The following is a 19970-nucleotide window of genomic DNA, read 5'->3' on the forward strand; positions in this document are numbered from 1 at the left end:
TAAAGGTATGCGTTAAAAGTTTGCATGTGTCCTTTCACAAAGCTGAACCCACAACTGGTTTTAAAGCGCTCGTCACGAAGTTAACAGTTAAAAAAATGAATAAAAACTATATCTGTATTCTGCATTTAGAAACTGTCTATAATTGCAGTTTACAAACTCGAATCCCTGTTTGAAAACATTTTCAATCCAATTAATTCCGATGGTTCAGGCCTGTATATGTACTGTGTTATCCCTGCTGAACAGAAGGGTTTGGTACAGGGATGTTGTTTTGGCGCTGCTGTTACATCACATTCTTCTGTTCGAAATTAGATCATGGTAGGGATTGGTCAGATAATGTTCAAACTTGGTCAGAATATTACTCTTGATGAAATTTCCAACACTTGTACAAGTGGGTCACATGGGGTCAAAAACTAGGTCAGTAAGTCAAATCTTGGAAGAAGACATGAGATAACATGCATTTGGTCCATTATTTATGCAACTTCACCTGAATGTTTCCTAAAACTATGGACTACCTTAAAACTAGGTAAAGTGGTGTCTAAAATGAGGTCACTAGGTCAAATTTTAGAAATACCCCCTGAACACTAGGTTTGATCTTTTACAATTTGTCTGGTCCAATTCTTATGAAACTTAAATCAGAATGTTTGCTTTGTGAAATTTTGGATCAGTTTTAAACCGAGTCATGTGGAGTGAACAACTAGGTCAATAGGTTGAATCTTGGAAAAGCACTCTAGAGGTGATAGATATGGTAACTTCCTGCCCAACTGAAGGTTTCAGCAGGGTGATATTCATTTGATATCGACTGTCCATTCGTCTGAGCCATATTGTTGTATTAAGTGGTTGGCTTATGTTCAGATAGAAATACAGTTTTGGATGCCTGAAGATGCATGAAGAAGTCCTGAAGACGACCCCTCTGCAGCTATATGACCTGTTTCAATAGTATAAATATTCCACGAACTTTTTATTTCCTTTCCATATTCTTTTCCTAGTCATACGGGGATATCAATTAAACAAGTTTGGCTGTTGAAATGGTTGTCATCTTCGGGTGCGCATGCGCATAGAAAAAATGTCAGTTTCAGGGGTCCTTGTATTAAGTTATTGAATCATGTCTTCAAGCATCATTCCTTCTAAATGGAATTTAATTCTACTTCATACAATGGTATAGCACAATGAGTTGAAATGCAGTGTATAAAAACCATAACTCTATTTAGGCCAATTACAGAGTTATTGCCCTTTATTACTCTTTCTTGTCCGCAGCGTAACTTAAACTACTGGATGGAATTTAATTAAATTTCATATGATGACAAAAGCACTGAGTGAAATTCCAATATACAAAAAGAACTATAGTTCAGCTTATGGCAGGGTGATAGCGCCTGGTTAGTTTTTCTTGTCAGCAGCATAATTTCTAAATGACTAAATGGATTTTAATTATACAAGGCCCTGTCTAAAAATATGAAAGCATTGTCCGTGCTGAGCAGGGACCGTACAACAGCCAGCTACGACTTCAGCCTTGGTCTCTTCGTTTTAAGCAGAAGGTAGTAAGCTTTGAAGCCGTCCATTCTCTTTGAATTTAGATGAAGCTACAAGCAAAAGCAACATAAATGTGCTCACTATGTTGCCCTCATTTTGTTACAAGGAGAGATGGAACATTTGACATCTGTAAAACTGATTAAAGTGAAAGCTAAGTCCATAAATGTTGCAGTATGCACGTTATAGGGACAAACAGTTCCCATGTCTTGATTTCAGGACAAGGCAATGTATGCACATTCCAGTGCACTGGTACGTCGATTCATCAAAGGCATTAGGCCAGTATGACACACAGAGAGTTTCTTTAATTATTATTGATTCATATTTATTTGACTTAGTTTTTAATTATCTCCCTGCGTTCTTTTTCGTCTGCCACACTATTTCACACAAATCACTGGCCAGAAATCCCTTTGAGCTGTGACATTTTTGAAGTTCCTGTACGGTTTACATATGGGAGTAGGGGGTCGTTAGTTGTATTTAAACTGTAGCCATGAACAATGTAAGAGCTGTCACAGACTGCCATATCCCCGGCAGAATAAAGAACCCCAACAACTGCGCCTTGCGACAAAGGATAACAATGAAAATTAACACAGTGTATACCAGAGTTATGGTTCCTGTGCATGGCACTTCTCCTCAATGAGATCTATCTGTCTATGAAGTTTTAAGTCAATTCACGGAAATACTTTTTTTTAGTTATGCTCCGGACAAAACAGAAGTATGAGTTAACAAAGGGCAATAACTAAAAAAACACTGCACTCAGAGTTATGTTTCCAGAGCACTGCACTTCTCATTGAGATCTGTCTATGAAGTTTGAAGTTAATACCTCAGACTTTTTGTGTTATGCTCAACAAGGTTGGTCAGATGCACACACACATACCCCTAGCACCACAAGATCCCCTTCGCCTTTCGGCAGGGATGATACACGCTTGGCTCGATGTTAATGTGAAATTTTAAAACAATAGTTTCTGCCGCATTAACATACCACCCCATTACTTTTAATTTATATTAACATCAATGTCTCTTTAGTTATCATCTGAAAAAGATGTTTATTCATGAAAGATTAGCCATCATTAAGTGGGAAACGTTACCAATAGTTCAACATTATTCAGACGATTAGTTGGAGCAAATCATCTAAGAGGTATTCCTATCATAACATTTGCCATTTAATGTTACCATGACATTGAACAATACCAGTCTGGGAAACAATTTTTGTGCCATCATCATCTTGATAGGCCTTTTAAATCAATTGCATAGCCATTCAAGCTGTCTGATGTGTGGAGCAGACATTAAAGGCCTAGTTTAAGGAATGTTAATCCACTGCTATGCATATCCTGCTAATTGCACTGGTGCCACAGTAGGGGCCAATTTCCTGTGTATTCATTTATTGGCTCAGGGCCGTTTAGGGTCCATTTCTATCTTAAAAAATCCCTAACTGCACAGCAGGATACTCAGACTGGAGATCCGATAAGACAATTAGGCAATTAGATTAAGATCAATTAACAGAGGTTGTGTACAAATACACGGTTCAAATGCTTATTATATGGTATTTATTCACATCATAATTAAAAATGCATTTTATTTTTGTTTACAAATCAAACATTCCACATATTTTAAAACAACAGTACAAATTACAAATACTGTTAACTGCTTAAAATATAACTATTCTTCACATTTGGTACTATAACAGCACAATGTCTCTGGTTATATTTGAACAGATTTGATCAGTCCAACACAAACTATCAGCTGACATGTCTTCTTCAGTTTCCATGACTTCAACATTGCCTTCAGTAATTTCATCAATAATTTCATTCTCCTCATCAACTTCAAAACTCACTGTCTCCGTTTGAAGGTAATGCATGCTTGCCGTTTCCAGACCCCCCAGTTCTAAAGAAGTATAGGTGATCACTTGGTCTGGGAGAAGCCCTAAAGGTACCTGACTCCAGTCAATCGAAGCTGTACATCTTCTCCATGGTGAACTAGATTTTGTTGTGATAGAGCTTTCCAGCAAACAGGGATTAATATTTCCAGTTTCAGCTTTGGGTGTTTCTATTTCATTGACTGAATGATAAATGAACACGAGTTCTTTGAGGTTTTGTTTCTGCTCTAGACTTAAATTTCCATTATCTATCAGCATACTAACACTTGATTGGAGAAAACAATTTTCTTGAAACAGGCACTTGGCCAGAAGTGCTTTGTATGGCACATCAGTAGCATTAAGTATCAGCAGTTTCTTCTTGTTACTTTTCTGACTGTCTGAACAATCAAGGAGTGTGAAGAACCACTTAGACAACAGTGCATTTCTGAGACTCTTCGTACTACTCAGGTTTGTTAGAATTTGCAGGAGGAGGACTGAGATAAGGTCATATCTTTGTAATATGAAAATCACAGGTCTCCAAAACTGAAGCATTTCCAATGGCAACAGACACTGATCCGTCTGAAGAATACTGTTCCTCTCCACATTGATGCTTTGCAACTGTCCCTCTGTCAGTATGAAGTAGCCATCTTCCAACAACACCTGACAAGCCTCACTTCCCATTTCAGAAATAGTATCTTCTATTTTTGAAATTAATGCTTTAGACGTTGAAGATGAATCATCCATTATGTCTTGAAATTTACTTTGCATGTAAGTAACGAGCATATCCCGCAACTTATCTACATGACCAGTTTTTATTTCAGTGGCCTTAAACGTATCTTGACATTGCACTTCCCAAAACTCAGTTTTCAGCCAATCAAGGCACCACTGCGTAGCAGCTCTAAGCTCAGTCAAAGAGGGCAGCGCAGCGTGTGTGGCATCATGTCGCAAGTCAACAATCCAGTTTGGAACTCCCAGATAGGATGCTGCCAGGTGAACAGGTAAAGCATGCGCCTTCTGTTGATTCCGCTCTGTAAAGATATTCACAAACCTAATAACGGCCATGCTATATAGTTCTCTAAGACGGTGACAATTTCCCACTGGGTGTGATGATTTAGTATACTCAATGTTGGCTTTTACTAATGCTGCAGTGCTATCAACAGCCATGGGCAGTCTATTGAGAGCTCTGGATTCCCACACCGAGATTCTATCAAGGGCATGTTTCTGCTGCGAAACTTTGTCGCTGTATAGTTCATCAAATACATTTCTCACTTCGACTCTGTCAAACCAAGGAAATGCCACCAAGGGTCGTGTCATTTTGCACTAGTTATTTCACGTTAAATTAACGCCTAAATTAACACGTGTGTTTGTGTACATTTTCTGTGCTTGGTGGAAAATTATGTTAATGTAAAATTCGCAAACCAATATGGGTGCGCCCATGAAGTAGATATGTTTCAACGTATTTTAAAACGTTGGAGTCAGTACAAATACAGATTTGTTCCTTGGATTGCGAATAATTTGAACGAAAAGTACTTTCTTTTCACCTTGATTTTGTAATCGCCCTTTCCATCAACACTATAGTACGCAAGACTCTCAAAGGTTACATGCAACTAAATTGTAAATGTTTATATTAAGTCAGTTGATTGATAAGTACAGTATAACTAATTTAATATTGTCTATGGTATTAAACATGACAACCTTGTTTCAGTCATCCGAGGCTTGTGCCATCAGTTTTGGAAGACAAGGTTGTATCTGATGATGTTATAGAGCACACCCTGTTGACAGTTTTTCAAAAGTTTAACTCCACAAGCAGTCTGCACCGAACAGAGCAAAATGTCAGGAATGTGGACATCTTGTTTAAAGAACTAGGATACAAGACTGATCGTAGAAAGAGCTGCCTGTCAGATGGAGGCAGGGGAGTGTTTGTGACGGATGGAACTGTTAAACCTGGCACTTTAGTGTCACTTTATCCAGGTGCTGAACAATATTATAAAAGTTCATTACAGCTATTTCACAGTTGATGTCTAGTAAAGTATGTGTAGCATGGGAACATACTTGCTAAAAAATAATGAACATGATTCCAATGGTTAATGTTTGATTGGTCCTTTTAATCAGAGCTCTGCCATGAGAGTCTTTTGTCAATTTTAGTTCTTGCCAGACTCTTAGCAGGGAACAGATGATTGTCAAATGTTAAATTTTTTCCTTTACATGCATTACAGTGGTCATTTTTTAACCAAATGGTGAACACTTTATAACTTGATAAAAACATACAAATTTTAGATTCACATAACTTACTTTTTCTTGATTTTTGACAAACATTGTTTGCTCTATGTTATCTGTATTTACCTTTGTGCAGGTTTGGTGTACCAACCGTGGGAACCTGTTTTCTGGGTGAGTTTGGCAAACCCATTCCTATTTCGCTGTGCTGATGGTGTGCATATAGACGGCAAGGATACGGGATTGTCAAAGATGATGTACAAGTAAGAAAGTGTTAATCATTCTGATTTAACTTGAATAATATGCATTTTGTAGGCACACTCTACTGTGGAAATTGTGCATATTTTGTCTTTACAATACTGTGTAAAATCACACATTATTAAAGATCATTTGTACAAACATAATGTATTGTTGAAGTCATTTCTTTGTTTAATCAACCCTCTAGCTTGTAAGGTAACAAAATATGGTATCTCCATGTGTGCCAAAAAGTACTTCTACATTTTATAGTGTCAGAAAAGAGATATATAAAACTGTATTTCTTTGTACATTCAGCACACTTACAGTTGATATCCATTTTAGTTCCTGTGCCAGACGTGACGGTGTGATGGGTGAACTTATGTGTGACACAAGCTGGCTGGTAGAGAAACCAGTCAATCCACTAGCAGTCGGACAGTATGTTAACAACCAGACTGAAGGTAATATATACTGGGGCAGCTCAATGTTAGATTACAAATACAGTCGAAACTCATTATCTCAAGTCGTCGGGACCTATTTAAATACTATGAGATAATGAACATTCGACATATCCGAAATTAAAAAATATAGCACATATGACAGCAACAAAGAACAATGGAACGCAGTATTTTGCCGCTATCTGCCTCAGATATAAATGAATTCAGTATTATAAAATCATATATAAATGATTATTTTTTGTATTTTCCTGTTGTGTTCATCTTTTGCTACAGGTAAAAACATAACAGAATTTTCTTAAGGCACTTAAAAGTTCTACTGCTAAAGTTGCAAAACCTGAAATTGATGATAATGAAGAAAGGATTAATTCAAGAATGATAAACATGCTGTTTATTTTCAGAGTTCCCAGCCAATGTGGCTTATCAGGAGTTCGATGTTCCTGTCTCATTCCCAGTTCACCTCAGGAAATACTTCCCCAACACAGAGGCCAGACTTCAGACAGATATGGACCAGCAGCTTGGTCAGATGTAAATAGCTAAATATTTCTGTTTATGTGTTCAGTGTTATTAACCATCTCCGTTGCCTAGTGGTTGAGGCGTCTGCCTATTGAGTGGGAGGTTGTGGGTTTGATACAAGGTGAATCATACTGAAAGGCATTAAAAGTTGGTACAAGTAGCTCCCTTGCCTGGCGCTCAGCATTAAAAGGTAGTGTTTGTAAAAGTAGTGTACTCAGTACTGGTTAATCAAGAAAAGTTGTACCCCTTGAATCAGTGCTTTACACCAAGCAAGTTAAAGATCCAAAGGGTCTCTTTAAAAAGGAGGTAGGGTATTGCAACTGGACTTCCTTTCTATCCCACCACTGTCCTTTCCTCCAGCTGTCCCTTCAGCAAAAACAAAGGACCTCATTAGAAATAAGTGCTAGCACTTTCACAGGTTATCCTGGACCGCAAGGTCTAAAAAATTCATACTGTCTAGCCAATTTGGATGTTCCGGTCATGTTCCTGTAACATCTGAGAAAATACTCCCCAAGTTAAACAAGTGGAGTCTCTATCAGTATACTAGGATGAAAATGCTTATGTATGGGTACATTGTTAATATTCAAAGTAGCAATACCTAAAGTAATATTGTCTCCATAATAAACAAATTCTGTGTCTTTGAAATGTCAAAGGTATACGCAATTGTTTTAATAAAACCTTAGAAGTGCATTGTCATTCTCATACACCAGGGCGATGATGTTATGCATATTACAGATTTAAATTTATCATTGTCAAACCTGTGGTGATGAATTAGAATATGCATTGCATGCTCGCTTTTAAGTGGCTTCTGCTTTCTCTGGGAAGTTTTCACTGGTTAACAAATTGTGCTGGTTCAAAAGTCCTGAAAGTACATGTATCAGGGGTTATACCATTCAGTATTGATAGCTTTAATTTCAGACTATAATACAGATGTTTAGTGTTGTTTTTTAAGGGCATTTGCAATAAGATTAGTAAAAAGTACCTTGAATGGAAATAAATGGCTATGGAAACCATTTCAACAAGGATCTTAGCACCTTAACCCTGTTTTGAGTCTGAACCCCTCATGCTCAAACTAAATTTCCAGATTGGTTTGTTCTGTCTGTTACCATCCCTGATGTATATTCTAGAATAATAGTTTAATCAGTATTTATTTTCAAACAATGTTTCAAATATCATTGGTAATTTGACAAAATGCCTTAAAAATATCAATATCACTTTCATGCCGTATTTCTGAAAGACTGCTTAAAGGATTTTGCTAAAAAAATGTTTTGCTTGTTCTACTTTTAAAGCTGCACTCTCACAGATTTACCGTGTTGACAACTTTTTTATATTTTTTGTCTTGGAATGAGCCAATTTTTATGCAAACATGCATGGTAACCAGTGGTATAAGACTGCTGACAAAATAATCAGATTGCAGATTTCCATATTTAGGTTAAAAAAATTATGTTTATGTATTTTTTTTAAATCGTTAGTAACACTTTTAGCCATAAAACATTAATTTTGGAAAGGAAATATGAAAATCTGCGATCTGATCTTTTGTCAGCAGTCTTACATGTACATCAAAGCTTTGCTGATATCCCCCTGTCGGGGTATAAGGTATGCATGTTGTTTTCTCTTTGCTGTTTTGACTGGATGTGCTGGTCAAAACAACTTGGTACAGGTAGTATAGGTATATTCTCTCAGAGTGTAAGTTGCTGACTGGTTGCTGTTTCCTATCCAGGCTGCTGCGACTGGTTGTGCTGGTTTCCCTGAGGGAGGTCCAAGCTGGGGAGGAGCTGTTCTCCACATATTACACCATTGTCAGCAGTAATCAGTAGACACCATGTGACCCATTAACATTGTGTATGTGTACAGGTATGAGCAAAATACTTTTCTCAAGTTCTGTAAAATTTAAAATTTCAGTGCTGTATGATGAATATAACATTCATAAAAACACCGTAAAAATTCCACCACATTAAACATAAAATGATACTTAAACATAAAATGATACTCCTTTGCTTATTTATGTTGCCTTAAAACTTGATGGGGCCAAATCATATTTAAGGGTTCATTGGTGTTTTTTTGCTTTCAAAGGCACATTGAATATTTTAATACCAGTTGTGCCCATCTTTCTAGGATAGTTTGACTTGAGGTAAGAGAAAATGCACCTTTTTTGTATCGCTCAAGTGACAATGGCACTGAAACTTCACTATACCAGATACTAATCTAGATAGAAGAGCCGTTAGTATTTGTATTGATTGAAATGTGATTGCTTTAGGTTTGTGGGCATTTCTGGTTATCACCCTTTCACACTTTTCTGAGATTTATTTTTTTATTTTTAAATATTTTGTTTGGATCCTGTAGGCATAAATGCCACCAGCGAATCCGAGGGGGCTTCCCACCGCCAGATTTTTTTTAAAAATAGTCTATTTTCACTTTGAACAAAGGTCATTGCAATACTGTTAAAACTTATCATTTCACAAAACCTGACATGTTAAATATGTAATTTACTTTTTTCAATTGGAAGAACAAAACCAACAAGTAAATGATGTGACTGTATGCTCTAGTTTTAGTCTGTTTGATATTGTATCAACTACATGTATTTAACTTTGTTCAAAATACTGATGATACATTTATAAGAAAAGGCTGAAAATTATAGCGAAAAACTATTTTGATTGTCTCCCTTTTCATCAACTCGAGCAGAAAGAGGGTTTAATGGTATTAATGCTTTGTATTAATTCCTTAAAGAAAAGCTCTAAAAGTTACACTTTGGAGAGGTCAGCCAAGTTCAGAAAAATGACTTAATACTGTGTCCGTATTTCACTTCCATGCATTTGGACAGTAATGCTCTTCGAAACCAAACATGATTAAGATCGTTAGCAATATTGACACATGATTACTTTAAATGCAAAGATGGATAACGTGAGTAATAACTTATGTTAATTCTCTTTGATCTTTATATCTAATTAGATAGAAAGAGAATGTTAAATGCATGTGCACACGTCTGTAAAGCTAAAGATTGTACAATGAATTTGAAATCACGTTGCTGTTGCTTACTGCTGTTACTTGATTCGTACTTATATGTGGTCTTCTTACCTCTGATCACATAAGATGTACGCCGTCTGTGGATGGCGTTCGTTATATCTGACCACATCTAGATAGCCCCATTATTAGGTATCATAATATGTTCGCCGTCTACGGATGGCGTTCGTTATATCTGACCACATCTAGATAGCCCCATTATTAGGTATCATAATATGTTCGCCGTCTACGGATGGTGTTCGTTATATCTGACCACATCTAGATAGCCCCATTATTAGGTATCATAATATGTTCGCCGTCTAAGGATGGCGTTTCGTTACATATGACCACATCTAGATAGCCCCATTATTAGGTATCATAATATGTTCGCCGTCTACGGATGGCGTTCGTTACATCTGACCACATCTAGATAGCCCCATTATTAGGTATCATAATATGTTCGCCGTCTACTAATGGCGTTTCGTTACATCTGACCACATCTAGATAGCCCCATTATTAGGTATCATAATATGTTCGCCGTCTACGGATGGCGTTCGTTATATCTGACCACATCTAGATAGCCCCATTATTAGGTATCATAATATGTTCGCCGTCTACGGATGGCGTTCGTTACATCTGACCACATCTAGATAGCCCCATTATTAGGTATCATAATATGTTCGCCGTCTACTAATGGCGTTTCGTTACATCTGACCACATCTAGATAGCCCCATTATTAGGTATCATAATATGTTCGCCGTCTAGGGATGGCGTTCGTTACATCTGACCACATTTAGATAGCCCCATTATTAGGTATCATAATATGTTCGCCGTCTACGGATGGCGTTCGTTATATCTGACCACATCTAGATAGCCCCATTATTAGGTATCATAATATGTTCGCCGTCTACGGATGGCGTCGTTACATCTGACCTCATCTAGATAGCCCCATTATTAGGTATCATTAGATGTTTGCCGTCTACGAATGGCGTTTGCCGTCTACGGGTGGTGTTTGTTACTTCTGACCACATCTAGATAGCTCCATTATTAGGTGTCATAAAATGTTCGCCGTCTACGGATGTCTACGTGTGTGACGGCATTCAAAACGCTTATGTTCAACCTACGAGTAAGCATAAATATACAACAGTGGCATAATGTTGCGGACTAGCAACATATTGATGGATTTATTGCACGTACACGGTGTTGACTTTTTAGGTAAATTTAAAAGACGTACATTTAGCTCGTCTGTTTCTTAACGAAGCCAGTATCAGCCATAAAATATTCACATGAAACTTAGTACACCGATTGCAAATGTCAACGCTGTATGTTTAGCAAACACCATATCCCCGTATTAAAAATCACTGACGTCATGCTCCGTGACCAGTTGAGGAAAACAGACGAGCGTCTGGTGCTGCTGTTTCGACTTATTGACATTCGAGAAACGGTTGTCTTTATAACATCAACGTTCGATGACGACTACTTCGAATTATAAACGATCACTCCCGAAGGTCGAGGCACCACGTAGATGATAAAATGTCACGATCCCACATGATTGCCTGTCAATACCGACTAGATTGATATCATGCCATAGACGTAGTTATTAACAACTTAGAAAGTAGTGAAATAAGTTTAGATAAACATACTCTTCAACAAAACTAGATTTTGAAACAGTCGGGACCTAAGTGTAATTGAAAGATAACTTCATGATTTTGTTAACATTGAATGTCTGTAAAACATATGACACTCCATTACCAGGCAGAGATGTTAAAGTTCGCGGTTCTTATCTAGGAAAGATTGGAGTAGTTTGTCAAAATGGCGCCTTAACATACACATGGTAGAATTAATTTACTCCTTAACCAACGCACGTTAAGAGAGTTCCCTAGAGACAGACAAGCGAAGGAAGTATTTGTTTAGTGAATCTTGATTTTTAGAGTGTCTTAAACTTTGTGTTTGTGCATTATCTTGCATTAGAGATTTAATTGAAAATTATTCAATAAATGAAGCCTTTCACTCACGTACCATTTATTTAGAAAACTGTAGAAATATAAAATTAGTTCGGCCCTACTGTGCACACAAATTGAGATTTCAAGTTGGAGTTGTTTGGAAAAGGATTCAAATGATATTCATTTAAGGTACAGTTTTTAAAATAACGCATGCCGTTGTTTTGGGAGGGCGGCGTCCAACTTACCTATGGTATCGAATAATTTTAGTTAGTTCTGACATGTAGTTACCACACTTCCCAATGGAGACCTTTCATGAGATTGCGTATGTGGCTCTAAGGGTCAAGGTCAAAGGTCACTGTTACTAAAAATAGTAAACGGCCGGTACTGAAGGTTGCCATATTGCGACCGAACATGGTTTATAAAAGGAGTGAAATTTGGTTATTTGAATGAAACCTGCCTATTAGAATGACGTATGTCTTTGTTTTGGGAGGGCGGCGCCAAACTTACCTATGGTATCGAATAATTATGTCTCCCCATATTGTTTATGCCCTGTCCGTCAGTCAGTCAGTACGTCACACTTCGTTTCCGCTCAATAACTATAGAACGCTTAGACCCATGAACTTCATACTTGGTATGGTAGTTGTTCATGACTAGTAGATGACCCCTATTGATTTTGGGGTCACTAGGTCCAAGGTCAAGGTCACCGTGACCTTGAGGTGAAGAAACAGTTTCCGTTCAATAACTAAAGATCTTTTGGGACCAGGAACTTCATACTTGGTATGCTAGTTGGTCATGACTAGTAGATGACTCCTATTGATTTTGAGATCAGTAGGTCAAATGTTAAGGTCACCGTGACCTTGAGGTGAAGAAACGGTTTCCGCTCAAAAATTAAAGATCGCTTGCACCCAGGAACTTCATACTTGGTATGCAAGTTGATCATGATTAGTAGATGACCCCTATTGATTTTGTGATCAGTCCGTTAGTCAGTCAGTCTGTCCGTCAGTCTGTACGTCACACTTTGTTTCCGCTCAATAAATAAAGAACGCTTGCACCCAGGAACTTCATACTTGGTATGCTAGTCGGTCATGGCTAGTAGATGACCCCTTTTGATTTTGAGATCAGTAGGTCAAATGTCAAGGTTGCCGTGACCTTGAGGTGAAGAAATGGTTACCGCTCAGTAACTAAAGAACAGTTGCACCCAAGAACGTAATACTTGGTATGCAAGTAGGTCAAAGGTCAAGGTGACGATGACCTTGAGCTAAAAATAGTTTCCGATCAATAATTGATTAAGTATATAGGAAGAGTTTATGTAGACGTTTCATGGGATTGTGTTTTGCGCTCTTACGTCAAGGTCAATGTCACTGCTTCCAAATGCCCCCGCACCCCAGGGACCCTAGGTAAGGCCCATTCCCCGCTATATTTAAAGCGAACACAAAACCACCGCATTCACCCGGCACTGCGGGGCCACCTGAAAGGTAAAAACACGGCCCATTTCCCCCGCTATCCCCGGTATACCCCCGGACTTGGGGGGGGCGTGGTTTACAATTCGAGGGGTGAATGCGAAAAGGTTCTAAGTAACATTAAATAAAGAAGCAGATAGAACCTTTTCGCTTTCACCCCTCGTTTATTGACATGTGCATTACTGTACAGAGTTAGTACCAATCTGTAAGTGGTCCTTTCCGTTGCAATCTTGCGGTCCGAACAATAGATATATCATAGTAACATAATCATATGAACGAGTTTTAGAATAAAGTAACACATTATAAGTTAAGTCCTAAGGTATTAAATATGCATGTATCATTTAGGTATTATTGTAAATGGTTACTGAAAAATCAATTATGTATATGTGAATCGACTCTTATACTGTGTGTGTATAACACGTGATAAATTACGTCATATATGCTACGTCGGAAGCCAACATTTTGCTTAAAATAAAGACTTAAAACAAAGATAATTTTTACAACTACCTCAAACACTCCGTAAGCGGCGTAGACGGCGCTATGTTTCATTTAAAATGATGAAGGAATAGTTATCTTTGTTTAAAGTCTTCATTCGAAGCAAAATTGAGCCTTCCTACGTAGCATCTATGACGCAATTTATCGCGTGATATACACACACTGTATACTATGGGTGTAGTTGAAGGTAAAATGCAGGTTTCCGTAATGTATTACAGTTACTAATCCCGTGTTTGACCTGTTACAACACTCTTGGTATTTAATTGCATTTAATTCAATTAATATCACAGGTTATGCTAAATAGTGTTATAAGGAATCAATGACCATATGGAACCTGTCAGCGATATATTACCTTACAGGCACCGTATTCAATAAACTTTTACAATTTCTAGTTTTAATTAAATGCGGAACTATTGAATATTGAACGTATGTACGGATTCTTTCTTGTCATCGACCGCGTACTATTATGAAGTAATGGAAATCCTTTTTACAAGTTTCAAGTGACGTCTAGAAATACAATTCGAAAGGAATCGATTTTGGATCAAAACTTGTAATTATGCATAGAGAAGAATAAATGATATTGAATATATACATTGAAAAAAGCTTTGAATGACTTTTGAATAGTCCGAGCGCATGTCAAATACATAACAGACATTGCGACACTGCAGAGTCCTTTTATAACAAGAAACTTCCATTTAAAAATCCATAGACCCTTTTGTCCTCAGGAATAATTCAGAAAAAACTTTCAAGTATGCAATTTGAATGTATGATTATAAGGAACTAAATGGTCTGTAATGTTCGTGCAGATCATTGCATGTTCAAAAACTTATTGTTACATAATATATACCAATGTGTATGCTATAAATGTGCACTTAAAACACGAGCAAAAGGCTTATGCTGTTTTATTTGCGTAGGCATAGAGCTATTATTGCGAGAAGTCGCCATCTTACACATACTAACATATACTTGTCGCATTTATTGACACAACTATTGAATACTATCACCGTTATACCACGTCACAACACGTATTTTGGGCCGGAGGGCTTACTAAAATGAATAGTAAACTTGACTTGAACACACTTGAGAGTACCACATAAAAGCCCTCTTTACTTAAGTAACGGTATGAAAGATAGATGGAAAGATAAAGCTACGTCTCAATTAAGTTAACGTGGTTTTACAAGGCAGATTTTCTGTGCAACGACGTCAAAAAATAACGACATCCGGAGGCAGCGTTATTGGAGACATGGGACCTAGTTTGCGCTCTATGCTAAAGCACCGGTACATTGCATTATATTGGTTTTCTAGCGCCGTTCTTAAGTGACATCCATCAAGCTGTCGTTGACGTTGGCGTCGAAATCTTGCCGCAGCTATTTTTTCTCAATCGTTATTTAAACTGTTCAAAATGAACTATTGTACATTTGCTAAAAACAACAATTCATACACGCGTAGCAATTCCATGACTGTAGTGAGAGTAATCAGTTATCTCCCTTAATTAACTGATAACAGCGGACGAGCGTTAGCATTTCTTTTGTGGTGCCCTTGCTCGTGTTTTATATGTCATTATTAATTTTATTCTACATTGAAACAAAATAAACATAATGCAAATGAGCAGAACCAAGCTCTAGCCCTACCGGTTTTACGCCCTCTGTCTACGTTTTAAGCCATCTGAGATTAAGGGAGACTTATTAAAGCATTTACCGCAAACATCAGAAAGGATTTGATCGAACAAATGTTGCCATGACTTGAAATGAGCGGTTGGATCTATAATCGATACGGAGTGGAAAGTGATGGTGTCTTTGAAATCAATCATTTAATTCATATCGATACGCTTTTAATAATCGGCACTGTAAGGAACTAATAGGCTGGTGATTGGACCGCGGATTTCATTTCGATGGGTTTTGAATGAGGTTCGGATGAATTGATATGAAATAAATGATACCACCTCTACTTGGATACTGAGCTTGTTGTGTGTCAGTGTTTATAAGGTTAGGTTGGTTTAAATGTTAAGGAAAAGTTGAACAAAGGTAAGGCTATATCGTTTTTTTTATCAAATAAAACCTTCAACTCGAAACTTTACTACCAATTTCAGATGGCAATTTTTCAATTTTAATTAGTTCGATGTCTATCAGCTATCAGTATTATTAGATTAAAGTGATTATTATGTCGGAAGTAGATTTATGAGGTATCAATGGAAAGACTTTACAAATAAAGTAAACTTTTGAAAAAAAAACACAGGAGAAGAATCGTTATCAGGATCTTCATAGTTCTTTGGGTAAATCTGTATGTTTCAAATGTCCGCGATAAACCTTCGTGTCATGCTCGAACTGTGAAAGACAAGTATATATACTTAATAATATAGCTCTCACATTTTTGTTTAATGCAATAATGTTACAGTTTGAACATGGATAATACGAACATTTAGACCGAGATTGAAATTGTTGGTATAATTTAAACGTATTTTCATATATGAACTGGAAAAGCGTCTATACTTAGATGTACAATATTTTGTTAAAGGATTAAAGCGACAGCTATTCTTAGTATATACATGTGAAAGCATAATAATTTGGTTGATTTGCTACCAAAATATAACTTAATACTTCTAAAAGACGAAGTAATCTTGTTTATACAATGTTGAAATAATATTAATACAACATTACATAATTGTTATTAGTTGTCGTTGATCGTATTTACGACAAGGGACTTTTTATTCCGCTGTAAAGGACTTAGTGGAAATATTTTGTATCTCGATCATCAATCCTTAACAAATACAAGGTTTTAGTTGTTCAAAATCACATAAACTTAAGTAAAATCCAAAAGCAAACAATTGTTATTACAATGCAAACTTTTCAATCGGCATTTATGATTATTCTAACATTTATTTATATAATGCATTGTTTTATAGATTGCAGAGATTTTTTTTCAGTAACTATTCAATAATAATTTCCTGTTCCTTACAGAGAATGGCAAAAGTACAGAGCCTCACCGCAGAGAACCTAGCGGACCACCATGGCGACCAGACCGGAAGCAAGCGACATTCCATTTACGCCAAGGAAGGGAGCGAGGGGCCGTCAGCAATGACGACAAACCCAAGCATGCGTAGAATGTCGCGGTTTGAGGGGCGGCCTAGCGTCCAGTACGGCCGCCGGATGTCACAGGTCTCCCGAAGCAGTGTCACCGGAAGTTCATTTGCTCACAGACACATCGGACTGTTTCCGGTTAAGTTACAAAATACTTATAAAGTAGAACCGGACACAAGCGAAGTGTTTAAACCGGGTAACGTTCAGGGCGTAATTCAAGAAGTTTTGGACGAATGTCTGGACGGGGAAAAGTACAATTCTACTCAGTGCCGGAACCTGACGCAGATGTTGACGGACTTGATCAAATCTCGCGTGAAGGACATGGGCTTTAACCGATACAAGTACATAGTAACGGTGACCATCGGTCAAGACTGTGACCAGGGTGTGCATGTGGTCAGCCGCTGCCTCTGGAACAAGGACACGGACAATTACGCCGAAGCCCACTATAATAAGAACGGACTGTACGCGGTGGCGGCTGTGTACGCCTGCTATTTCGAATAGGGAAAGTAGGATCTAGGCGTTCCTTAGTTAATATAATAGCAGCTTTCTCTTGTGTTTCCTTCTCACGTTTTGAAAAGTATTCATTGGATGTAAATACGTTTCCAATTGGAAAGAACAGTTGAAATATAAATTGGTTAAATGTTCGTTTTACGATGGTTAACTTTCAGTGTACAAAAACAAAGCCGCTTACGCATTTGTTTATAAAGCATCGGTCACAACCCGTGACACAATTTGCTGGGACTATTAAACTGCAAAAAAGATTGACATGACATGATTGAATGTGTTGTGCTCACAAAGAAACAGAGAATGAGAACGCCTTTAAACCGCTTATAAGTGATGGATTACTTGACCGCACGTCTGTTATGATAGAGATACACCGTCCAGTGCCATACTTGTAAGAATGAAACCGTATAGCGAAGGTGACCTTTGAATACATGGTCAATCACCAAGATGCCGTTAATCTTTGTTTTTATTGCACTAAATTTCTTCTTTCATTTTGTGGACTTTTTAGTAGAACGAAGAACGATGAGCAAGATGAAAGACTAATGTATGTAAAAAAACTTGGAAAAAAAACTGTAATTACAATAGCTTTAATCTTTGTGATCATTGAATGCTCTTCTTTTATTCTGTGATAATTCATTTATAAATTGTATTCAGATATTTTATTGAAATCGTTATGGGATGAATGACCTTTGAAGGGAAGTGTGTTTTGTCATATTTTTTCACTATAAGCATGTATTTGAAGAACAGTTTGATTTACTGATTCCTTTCACAAAGGGCTGTGTGTACTTTTTTGAAATCGGTAGGTGATCTTTTTGCAATTATGAATACAAAATTTATTTCGAATGCTACCCAAACCATTCACACGACACCGGTGTTAAGATCTTGTAGAAAATAGTTGACAGCATTTGAATGCAGCTTTTGCATCGAATTTTGATTGAAATCGGGATTATGCTTGGGTGTAGATTTGTACAAATGAAATGAAAGGAATAGCGATGAAATTATGAATAAAAATCTCAACATGCAGTAAGTCTAACCAACGAGCCGATTTATAAATTATATACTTTAAGTATATATATAAATTTGTTTACAAACATAAAGCAATCACTCGTTGCTCACATATGTGTATTATACGTTTACAATTGAATACAAATACGTGCATCATATATTGAGAACAAACACCACCTACATTGTTTTATAATAATATCACAGCGAGAGAACAGCGACTACAAATCTTTCTTATCTAAAACCCTTTAAACATACATCGCTATTTTAGTAGCTTTGTTGGTATTTGCAATAAGGTACATGGGGGTCACGTGTGTTACCATAGTCAAGAAGTGACAGTTACATAATTGTGACTATTAACACATTGTGCGTTCTATGTACACTTTGATTTCTATCAGTTCCCACGACTTGTGAAAAACAAGTATGGGCGCAGCGTAAGGATATCGAGCGATTGAGATTTTGTCTGCTTTTTAAAACTGTGTGTGTAATTCAAGTTTCAAATGCTGTATTTTCATTTAGGCACCGAGTTGACCTCGTTATTGTTGTCCCAGCCATTATTGTGCCAGGGATGCTAAAACTGTTGAAGAGAATGTCTGACCGAGCTTTTAACAGAGCTGCTCTGGGCAGACATGATGCAGTAATAGAGCGGAGGACTTTCAGGAGGACTTTCATGGACGGTGGATTTTGTCGCTTAAAAACTGATCAAGGGAATAAGAAACACGTCACCATTATGATAATCCTCCAATCATCATCTTTATGCAAAACATTGAATGCTTCATCATAGTAAATTAAACCCAGAAACATCCTCATAATGCTCATTACTTTCGTCGTCAGCGGACAGGCAAAGTTATAACTTCACCTCTTCGACCGTGTCCAAATGTTCGTTAAAGAGATTCATTTTTACTTCGGCACAATGCAAGGCCGTTTCGCTCAGCGAGGACCAAGTGCTATATTTGAGCAAATTGGTACTACTGAAAATAAGATAATGGTAGCTGTTAGCCTCGTAAACTTAAAGTAATTACCCGACCGCCACTGTTCATCAAATTATCGTACAATAACTTCATCTAAATAAAACAATCGCTGTGCATAGTTGTACCCAATAATAGGTTGGATCGCTGATCTCTGGATTTTTGAAGATAGAATTACGAGTTGGAGGCCCGTTATGGACATTGGTTGTCGATAAGGTTGGCGCATGCAAGAGAGATACTGCTGATAACGGAATAACGATAAAGCCATACAATTACAGCTTTAAGCAATGCATGATCAATTAAACGCAAAAAATGAATTTTGTCATTTGTATTGTGTCGAAAGCAAGCATAACGCTTCCACATATTGAAATAGATTTAAAGGAAATTAAAATGCATTTGGAAGGCATTCTGACCAGCCAGGCAGCTGAAAACCTCACATTGTACCAGATCAAGAAGTGAACATTGTTTTCATAGATACAGCTAACTGTTCAGTCAATACATGAATACGGACGCTCCTTTAGTGCTCATACGGTTTCTTCCTATACATAGCAGCTTATATAGGTGCTGCTGGAGTTTGTAAAGCAAATAACAGGGTTGTTTTGGATGCCACAGGACTTGGTGATGGATGATACAAACATGCTCACAGTGTCCATCTCATTACTAAATCATTTATGACTATTGCTGCTTGCCTGGATGTTTAACAGCGGAGCCACCTTGTTAGTA

At 37.3% G+C, this 19970-nt stretch overlaps 3 protein-coding genes across 4 annotated transcripts; 2 read left to right on the forward strand and 1 right to left on the reverse strand.

Annotated features, from left to right (window-relative positions):
• Window positions 1–3056: 3056 nt before the first annotated feature.
• On the reverse strand, window positions 3057–4751 carry LOC128214479 (uncharacterized). The gene has a single exon (XM_052920966.1). It carries the CDS (start codon window positions 4691–4693, stop codon window positions 3203–3205), a length of 1491 nt encoding a protein of 496 aa, XP_052776926.1. The 5' UTR covers window positions 4694–4751; the 3' UTR covers window positions 3057–3202.
• A 46-nt stretch (window positions 4752–4797) lies between these two features.
• Window positions 4798–19901, forward strand: LOC128214417 (SET domain-containing protein 9-like). 2 transcript variants are annotated; one of them, XM_052920879.1, is made up of 7 exons: window positions 4798–4905; window positions 5085–5350; window positions 5733–5856; window positions 6173–6288; window positions 6684–6810; window positions 8519–8652; window positions 18799–19901. In XM_052920879.1, exons 1-6 carry the CDS (start codon window positions 4826–4828, stop codon window positions 8613–8615), a joined length of 810 nt encoding a protein of 269 aa, XP_052776839.1. In that variant the 5' UTR covers window positions 4798–4825; the 3' UTR covers window positions 8616–8652; window positions 18799–19901. The 2 variants fall into 2 exon arrangements, with proteins under 2 accessions (XP_052776839.1, XP_052776840.1); XM_052920880.1 differs by lacking the exon at window positions 18799–19901 and adding an exon at window positions 16654–16786.
• Window positions 16657–17274, forward strand: LOC128215066 (dynein light chain Tctex-type protein 2B-like). The gene has a single exon (XM_052921792.1). It carries the CDS (start codon window positions 16657–16659, stop codon window positions 17272–17274), a length of 618 nt encoding a protein of 205 aa, XP_052777752.1.
• Window positions 19902–19970: the final 69 nt, after the last annotated feature.

The sequence above is a fragment of the Mya arenaria genome, chromosome 13 (assembly GCF_026914265.1).
Source record: "Mya arenaria isolate MELC-2E11 chromosome 13, ASM2691426v1".
Classification (NCBI taxonomy): domain Eukaryota; kingdom Metazoa; phylum Mollusca; class Bivalvia; order Myida; family Myidae; genus Mya; species Mya arenaria.